The sequence below is a fragment of the Haliotis rufescens genome, unplaced genomic scaffold, assembly GCF_023055435.1.
Source record: "Haliotis rufescens isolate VD_foot unplaced genomic scaffold, xgHalRufe1.0.p SCAF_81, whole genome shotgun sequence".
Lineage (NCBI taxonomy): Eukaryota > Metazoa > Mollusca > Gastropoda > Lepetellida > Haliotidae > Haliotis > Haliotis rufescens.
Window position 1 is genome coordinate 399,465 of NW_025964374.1, and position 10,263 is coordinate 409,727.

Consider the following 10,263-nt stretch of genomic DNA (forward strand, 5'->3'; position numbering starts at 1 on the left):
CTTTCCTAACCTTTCAATTCTTGTTCTTGTTTCAAAGCGACTTTCTGTTCCGAGGTTATTAAAAATATTCTCCAACGAAAACTGCCTCATTAATACACGGCTAAATGACCAACAATATTGGCGAATAATTTAAAGCTTTTTAATGCACTTTCTCTTGGATAATTTGCCAGACGGGCTGTTAATACGATTGCAGGTCGCATGCACCGATCGATTACTTTAATTGAAAAGCAAACACATGCTAACCCATGCCAACCCCAATTCTGTTTGATTACATAAAGGCGGGGCTTTGGCGGAGGGATGTAATCAGCGTCTATCCTTCAACTCTCCTAATAGCACCAATCAGGCAAATTTGGGAGTTAAACGCTGGTTTAGAACAATATATCCCGCTTGAATTGGCCTGGACGGGAGGACATCTTCGGACTTGAGTTGGAAGACGGACGGCAGGAATCGCTCCCGGCGTCTGGATTGTTATTGGAAGCTGGGAACGATCCGGCGAAAAAAGGCATCACCGAGATTTTTGACATTGCCAAATAGATTTTTTCGTAGCCTGGGAGAATCATGTTAGTTGAAAACTCAAAACGTTCTGACGTTCTCAGTTCGGATATGTCTGATTCTGAGAGTTCTACCTCCAAAGGTGAAGAGTCAGACGGGCGGGTGACATCAAATTGTGAACCGGATAAACGGATGGAATCAAGCAAATCCACCAAACACCTAGCGTTTAGTGTCGAGCGGATTTTGGGAAGTGAAACGAAATTTGTTAAAAATAACGACGATGTTGAGAAAAAATCTGACATTTCTGATAGTGCCTCACATTCGGACGTAGTGTTTTCTTACAATAAGTTAAACACAACAGGGGCCAATCCTTTGGATGTTTATGGCTCCACATCTGGAAGGCCCGTCTGGCCTGAGCTTTATAACTACATGTGCCCTTGGTCCGGCCTACAACGAGACAGACATGGCAGTAAGTCTTTAATTAATTTCATCGTTCATGTTTTAACTTGTGAATGTTGTTTTTGATATCAATTTAGTGCACAATATGTTTGCACCAAATACAGGTATCTCTCTGACAATGTATTTCCTAGTTTGTATCCTCTCACGATATAATTGTAAATAACAATAGAAATCAACATTTACTATTTACAACAATATGTCATGCTTCAACACTTTCTATAAAAAATAATCTCCGGACATTACAGATTTGTCGATGAAGCGATAAAGGATATTTTTTATAGCTGATCATTATTAGTTTATTGTTTATTTATGCGTATGTAAACTGCGAAATTCAAAATAATTGAATTAATGGAAATATATTCTAAAATAATTGTAAATCAGAGATATTTACTTGACATACATGCATGTCGTATCTTTATAGATACGGAAAAGTAAGAGTTGACTGCGTTGCTCCATAGTGTCAGAGACACAACACTATTTTCCCTTTCTCCGTATTCCTGGTTCTGTATGTTGAAAAGAAACGTGTCAGATAACGACAACTGGCTGGCTGTCACGTGTAAATTCCATTGTTGTACTTATTAAGAAATTAGCGACAGACGTTGTCTGCCCTGTCATTTAAAGGCGTTTATTTACTTCACTCTCTTACAGACCCGTCAACAGCGATTGTGTAAATTCATTTAACCATCTCTTCGCTCTGAAATGAAGCATTTTTACCAAGCCAAACCGTTTTCAAAGAAACATTTTGTTTTGTCATATTCTTTTGATTTACCAGATAAACAGATATACATTATGAATTCAAGATCTATCTAATGGTTTAAACATTTTCTCCATACCACATGTGTCCACATTTTGTGAGGTAAGGATGCAAAGGAAAGACTGTAATTTTCATTTTATAAATATTTATTTGACTAAGACAAAAAGATATATCATTTTAATTTTAATCCTTTGTATACCAAAACTAAAACACTGTTCAAAGCGTTAAACACATTCCTATGTATGCTTTTCTGACCGAAAAAGGTATAGACAGTACACTTTATTTTCATCTGCAACCCGCTAATCTTCATCTCATTTGATGAACGTTTCTCGATAAACCTGAGATTATTGATTTCAATGTATAATAGTTGAAGGATGCTGAGCCGCATCCTGCTGTCAGTCACTATGAAGAAACAGAAACACGCCAAAACAGAGAACAATTGAAACACCTTTGTTTTGTTTCAGTGTCCAGTATTCAAACAGCAAGTGTGCACCTAAAAGGAATTGTTTAAATTGTTTATGTTTTTCTACCCTAAAGAAACATTTTCTTTTCTATTGTCTCTCCAAATACACGAGATCTGTATTTACATGAACATGATTTGATGATTATTATTGCTGTAGAAATGACAGGAAATCAATACTTTTTCATTTTTCCTCACGGAAAAAAGCAATTAGTTAATATTGAGTCTGCATTGATATTGCACCTCATTCTTAATCTAACTGTGTACGCGTGAGGGAATGGATGACCAAGTAATATGAAAGAATAACCTTGGCTTACAAGCAAGAAAACTAACTGAATGAAACAGAATTTCTGCTGTACATTATACCACTGAATATGAACTCAGTTATTGTTTTTCGAATTATTGTTTATAATAATATTTATTGTTTATATTGGAAATTGACAACATGCTTCTTACTAGACACTGATGAATCATTCCTGATACCCAAAGACTATCTTAAAAATACATGTACGTGTTTATTACTCTTACATACTAATCGTAGTCATTCGTTCCATTGCATTTACCGTTATAGCTTAAAGGTAATCAAGTATTACTAATTGGTTTTACGACATGCTGCAAAACTAATATTGCATTTTGACAGAATATTACATCGAATAACATTTGATTACAGTGGTCAGACGGGTTGGTCATCCATACCAAAATCGAACACCCCCGAAGCGGAAAAAGCCGAGAACAGCCTTCACACGTCAGCAGGTTATGGAACTAGAGAAGAGGTTCTCTCGGCAGAAGTACCTGGCGTCCGCGGAGAGGTCCAGTTTGGCCAAGTCCCTGAAGATGACCGACGCACAGGTGAAGACTTGGTTCCAGAACAGGAGGACGAAATGGAGGTCAGTGTAGTTCTGTTATCCTGAAATAGGGCCAGTGGTGAGGCAGTACCAGTCTGCTTGAGGATAATAAAATTACTATACAGTTAAGCCACTTTAAAAATACTTCAGAGAGAATGTTTGGATTTTTAGTCATATCCATTTTACAAGCAACATAACACGACATTATCAGTGTGTGCAATACAGTAAGTGTTATGTTACTCACAAACATGCAATAGATAAGTAATATTTATTTATTGATAAAAGTTATGTTTTCGAATAATATAAGAATCGATTTTCATGATCGATCTACAAAATAATTTCTATGATATTTTGGGGAAAACATGTGATAGAAAGAAAGTTCCTACATATTACATATTATATATTGTTAGAAAGCATATGACTATGTAATACATAAGCTGCATTGACAATACTACACCGTGGAAAACATAGTGATGATTAAGATTGTTATGCAGTTATATTAATGCATAGATTTCTTTTGTTTGAACATTTCAAAGATAAAAAGATACTTTTTGACATATTCGTAGACGTAATTCTTATGTAAAAAAAATAATATAAAAAAATAGCAATATGTCATTACGCGTTAAAGGTCATGGAATCTACCCTAACTGAAAATAATAAGAAAAAACGATGTTTATACATAAACACATCGGTTAATGATGAGACATTATCACAATAAACTGATTAAGCTACTTTCCTACAGTTAAAAAGAGTCCCAGAGCAACTTCTCTACAAAATAATAAAAAGCATTAGACATGCTAATGTCAGTACAAGTTACTCGTACTTATATAGGATCGCTGCTCATTCTAAACAGAAGACTCATTATAACACACCTCAGCAATATTTGTAAATCAAAACTGAGACGTCATTGTCTTGGGATATTTCATACCCGTATCCCTGTCACTCGTAGTCGGGTGTTGTCGGATGTAATCGGGTTTAGTCGTAGATAGTCGAGTGTTGTCGGATGTAATCGGATGTAGTCGGGTGTTGTCGGATGTAATCGGGTGTAGTCGGGTGTTGTCCTTAAAATGATACCACGTTTGATGATAAGGACTGGGTTGACATTGGTTGAATATTTGCCAACATTGTTGGGTATTTTCCATGCACGTTTACAACAATATGCTCTTACACTGCACCTATGTGCGTTTAATTATCACAATATGCTCTTATATGCTCTTAATGCTCTTAAAATTCCCACCCGCGAATCATCAGTGTAATCTCACAGTGAATTGCAAGTGAGGGTTCTTCAAATGAGAGGCGTCCAATTCCGGAGAGAAAGATACAGGTATGAATGCCCTCACCCTTTTCGGTTCTAATTACACAGTGTTAATATAACTAAAGGTACCCCGTGATTGTGTATAAGTGTTTACATAATGGCTTCCCTCCAGCAGTTTACCTTGCCTTGATAGATGTGAAATATTGACGTGAAATACATTGTTTTGAAAGCTGTAAACAGGATCACGAGCGTTATGTCATTGTATATCTGTGGTCAACACCATAACGCCGATGTGTTACAGAGATCCGTCTCATTACAATCATAAGTAATACCAAACACAAATACATCGAATTATCAACTGTGTCAACATATCGGAGGTTTTGTTTAACTTTTAAACGCGTTTTGTAAAGAACTTTATCTATGTTGCTTCTTAAGGAAGTGATGCTTTTTGTGACCATTCATGCGTTCTAATCGACATGACTGCTGAAACAAATTGAGAAAATGATCACGAGTCAAAATATATGCCCATGTTAATATCACCAAACTGCACAAATTGAATAAATCTTTTTATATTTAGTAAAACCATAGGCATGTTTTAACACTCCTGTCACAATTCAGACTCATTAATTATAAAATCTATATATGTTAAGGCTTAATGATTTCCTCACTTTTAAATACTCAGTCATTAACATTTAATATTTCTTAAGACTTAAGTTAACAACTAAAATATTGATTTGAATATTACGATTAAGAAAAAGGGTAATGCAGTACAATCTAAAACAATTATGATAATAAAATGCACAATCTCTCGGCAGGAATATGTAGCTAGGATTCATGTCTATTCCCCGTGGTACCACAAGTCAAGTCATTTTCATGAGGCATTTGTCATCCTCAAAGCAAAACTATCATAAATCTGATAATTTACCAAAACAATTTTGCAGATGACATATCTTCCCCGTGTTAGTTGAATTATCAACGAACTGATAGATTGTTCAAGTCGGTCAGTACATGTTCGACGGAGACGGGTTTTAATGTTCGCTGACAATTTAAATCAATACGTCCAACAAGGTCCTCCGGGACTTTTTCCGCAGCAGCTACAAGCTAGGAGGTGAAATTAGGAAGTGTAAGTTGATAGTACGGAGCTAATTGATAACGATATTAACCCGATTTAAGCTCTGTTAATTTCGAAGTGACGGAAATATGATACAGTAAATTTATTTTTGCGATTTGTCGTTCTGTGATCATTAATAGAAATATTACACCTTTAAAACCATTTTAAGATCGATAATGATTTATTCATTACATTACACTTTTCCCAGACAGTTTAATATCTTTAAGTGGCTTATATATATTATAGCTCCAATACGGGTACCTGTAGCGGTAACGAGTAGAGAAGTCACGGTTAAAAACTGGTCTTCAGCAACCCATGCTTGTCGTAAGAGCCGACTGACGTGATCGGGTGGTGAGGTTCGCTGACTTGGTTGATGCATGCCCCAATGAATGGATCGATGCCCATGATGTTAATCACTGACATATCTGGCCCAGACTTCATTATTAACTGACCTGAACTATTGTCGAGTACGGCGTTAAACAACAAACCAACCAACCAGAGAAGTCAATACCGTCTTCTGTTGTTTGGTGCAATCGAAATTGTTTGACGTTAACGTCAATATCTTAACGCCGTTACACATTCTACTGATGGCACATGCAATACAAGCAAAAACGTACACGCTAGAAATATCCCATACTGCCGTCTATACCCGTAAAAATTGTGCAACATCTTCAGAATTCAAATAAACTTGTTTTGTTAGGATGTATCGGCTATGAAAATAATGGCGTCGATCACATTGTATAATGATGGTGATAATGATGATGATAATATAGATACCCCACCCCGAAGAGAATCATATTTAAAGCTCATGACTTATCATTACCTCATAAATATAAATATAAATATTATGAAGTACCGTTACCTTAATAACAATATTAATTAAGGTGATAACAGTAATAGTAATCTACACGAAAAACGATAACACAGGGCGTGAATTATTGTTACCTTATTATAATGGTGCTGATGACGATAATGATAATGATGATCCACACCATAGAAGAACTCAAAAACGCTGGAATAGGTAGAGAAACACAGATGTATTCTTCTCGACGATTCCCCCATTCCTATACTCAGACTTTCCTATAGAACCGTGCTGATGCCTGAAGGCCTGATAGTTTTTGCTTCGTACAACTTCAAAACTTCTTCAGTACTTTGACGTTTCAACGAACGAAAGAACGATCCTATACTTCACCTGAATAATGTCTCGCGTTTTTAGATGTATTCACATACATCAAGATCTAGTTTACCAGCACTACACTACATCAGCACAGTAATAGCCATTAAGGCCACTAGAACTTCATTTTAAAAAAAAAGTGCTCAGAATAATAAAACACATTTAATTGTTGTTCTTCAAATGCAAACTATAGGGCATTCACAAACGATGTCACACATTATCCGTTAAGGATATATCAAGTATTATTGTCAAGGATATTTTCTGGGATATATAATTGATAAAAACGGCTGTATAACTGCCCGGACAAAACGACCACACAAGAGACTATCGTCTCAGCGACTACTTACAACTAGTTCCTACTCAACAGAGAATATTGTCCCAACAACTATTTAAAGGTTGACTTAGAGCAGAGGCTGACTTGTTCGCTTAATTAAACACCAGACAGTTTGCCTATAAATTGATGATACTTAACATCATATTCAAGTCATTTTTGCAAGTAATAGTACGCATGGTGCGTGATGGCATTATGCATTTAAGTCCATACGATACATACGTTCAATTAAAAGTAATAAATATGTTTGAAACTCTTTTATTAAGCAACTGTATTTTTTAGTTTGTAAATTGGAGCGTAAATGCCCTGGTTATCTATGCTTATATCTCTGTTACATGATCATTTTTAAAAAACCACCAAGTGATATATATAGGTCCAATTAATAGGAAATAATATATGACGATAACGACTCGGTCAAACTGTCGGTTGGTTTGGTATCTTGAATCAATTGCAGTGAATGTATGTGGGGGTGTTATTATTTGGAAGTCTCATCTCTCGTGTGAGGGGGCACGGGTGGCCCAGTCGTCTAAGGCGCCGTGATTCGCTTGCAGAGTTACGTCCCTTGGGCACGCCAGAAACCTATGATTGTGGGTTCGAATCCCGGTTCGCCCCAATAATGTGTCTAGGTTTGTCAGAACCATACCCGTGCTCGTGGGTTTCACCGAAGTGGTTAACGTCTGGGACCTGCATCACTTTGGGCTTTCCTCACACATTAAGCTGACACGCCGTGATATAACTGGAATACTGTTAAAAGCGGCGTAAAACCCAACTCACTCACTCACTCTCGTGTGAATAGTTAAAGTCGAATACATTCATGGCAATTGTATATAAATCCTCGTCCTGATATACTTCTGTTGAGTGTCATATCTCAGTCCACCGGGGCCAGACTGTTCATGACAATTATGTATAAATCCTCGTCATGACATACTTCTATTCAGTGTCATATCTCCTTCCACAGTCGCCAGACTGTCCATGACATTTATGTATAAATCATCGTCATGACATACTTCTATTCAGTGTCATATCTCCTTCCACAGTCGCCAGACTGTCCATGACATTTATGTATAAATCATCGTCATGACATACTTGTATTCAGTGTCATATCTCCGTCCACAGGCGCCAGACTGCTGAAGAACGGGAGATAGAACGCCAGGCAGCTCAGAAGTTCCTCATGAGCCTCCGATCTGAGGAGGGGAGTCAGATGTACCCGCCTCTGTGTGTGCCCCCTCCCAACCCCTCATTCCGACTGGTACCCCCGGGGGTGGAGCGGAGTCTGGATGACTCCCATACATAGCCCCAAGGCGGGGTAGTGATCATTGTGATGTTGAAGGCTTTCTTGTTTGACGTTCATGCTATCATGGATATTTGTTTGTATAAAGATGTGTATATACTGAGAAATGTATAGAAGACTTTGACATATGATTTATTAGCTATAGATTAATGGCGGGAGAATTGCTCCTTATTCACAACGACTTGTTTTCAACCTCATCGATGGAGACTGCTATTCTGCTGTTGAACGTTGAGACTTGGACTCACCAGCAACGCTCACAAAGGATATTGTTATCCTATATTTGTTAACTTTTTTAATGTCATGAGTTATGATTTTATTTGTATACATTTTCTATAACTATCCACCTTCATCGATTACATAATCGAACAACGGTCCCCATTCAATTTACTTTTATTATTCGTACAAATAGTGTATGATGTTGACAAAAAAGGTTATGATAATACTCTTTACACATATGATTTCGTATAGCAATCAAAATAATACCCGAGTCCATTGACAGCGGGAAAAACGAAATTGTATGTTTTCATTACAAGTTTGAAATTCGTGATATGGTGATTATGTCCTGGCGAATACCTTATTTTATTGTACAAAATTAATTTATTTTGAATAAGCCGAAGATGCACATAAGTTTATAGATATATATAAGTTTTGTCAATAAATTTTGATTCACTTGATATGCAAGTTTGTTATCACTTGTGTCATAAATAGGAGATCCGTACATAGATATGCCTATACAATGGTGTTAAGGCCTGAAATGTTCCGTTACTAAATCCATTTGGCCTGTACCTAGGATCGTGAGTTCGAATCCCATATTTGTTCTGATTATGTTTCTGTTTGTCGTCGTTAAAATCGCCCTATACAACACACACTCACCCTACCCTCACCCCCACCCCCAACTCAGATCAAACTGACGCGCCGTGATATAACAGATACAATATTGTTAAATTCAGCTCACTCACTCACTCACTCACTCGCCATGTCTCCAACATCTGGGGGTACGGGTGGACCAGTCGTCTAAGGCGCCGCAATTCGCTGTGCAGAGTTGCGTCCCTTGGGCACACCAGGTACCTATGATTGTTGGTTCGTATCCCGGTTCGCCCCGATTATGTTTCTAGGTTTGTCAGCACCATACCGTGCTTGTGGGTTTCGCCAAAATAAACGTCTAAGAACTGCATCACTTTAGGCTTTCCTCCCACATTAAACTGACGCGCCGTGATGTAACTAGAATACAGTTAAAAGCGGCGTTAAACCCGATTCACTCACTCACTCCAACACCATCTGACGGTGTTATGTACATGTACGTCAACGGAACCACGTGTGCTATGTACGAAACGAAACATGTACGAAACCAAAACAATGATATTCCATAAGGTCGCGACTTCTTTAATATCAAACGAAAAGCATTTTCAGATGGTATTATGTTATTTCCAAAGTTGTGCCTTATATTCAGACTCAGTGTCAGTTCATATGAAATGTACTTCCTTCCACATTGACAGCATTGGAGAGGCATTCGACCTAACTGGTGTTCCATCAAGCATACGTTCTTTGACCGGCTGACAAATGAACACGACGTTCATACTCTCATGTTCTTCATTACAGTTAACTACGGTTATAACGAACTCAAAGGAACCACTAAGTTTAGTTCGTTATATCCGTCGTTCGTTATAAGCATTTCGACCGTGAGACATCTTTTATCAAGCCATGTGACATCACGTTACTCGATAAATAACAAAAGTGTACTTTATTTATAAACTTCCAGGCCAAGGAAAGTACACACCGATGATTGATGGTGGCTACGAATAAAACAAACAAGAAATAGTTATTCGATGGTGATGTTTTTCATACGGATGTCATAGTTGTGTTTTGGACCTTAAGTTTGTAGTATTCGGGCGTATATGTTTTCAGTCTAGTAACGTTTTGATAACATTTGTAAGTTTTTGTTCAAATCCAATTTTCAAGTTTATACTTTCTTTGGCCCGGGAGTTTATGATAACGTTGGCGGTTGGCGGTTACTGGTCGGACGCAGGGGATATCAACATGGCATATTCTTGTATTTTGTAGCGAATGTCATGTTTTTTATAGGTATAAACA

General features: G+C 37.4%; 1 protein-coding gene across 1 annotated transcript; it reads left to right on the forward strand.

The window, feature by feature from the left end:
• The first annotated feature begins 298 nt into the window (after nt 1-298).
• Nucleotides 299-8,846, forward strand: LOC124142065 (T-cell leukemia homeobox protein 1-like). The gene is made up of 3 exons (XM_046510330.2): nt 299-961; nt 2,836-3,052; nt 7,998-8,846. The coding sequence occupies exons 1-3, from the start codon at nt 559-561 to the stop codon at nt 8,173-8,175; spliced, it is 798 nt and encodes a 265-aa protein (XP_046366286.1). The 5' UTR covers nt 299-558; the 3' UTR covers nt 8,176-8,846.
• Nucleotides 8,847-10,263: the final 1,417 nt, after the last annotated feature.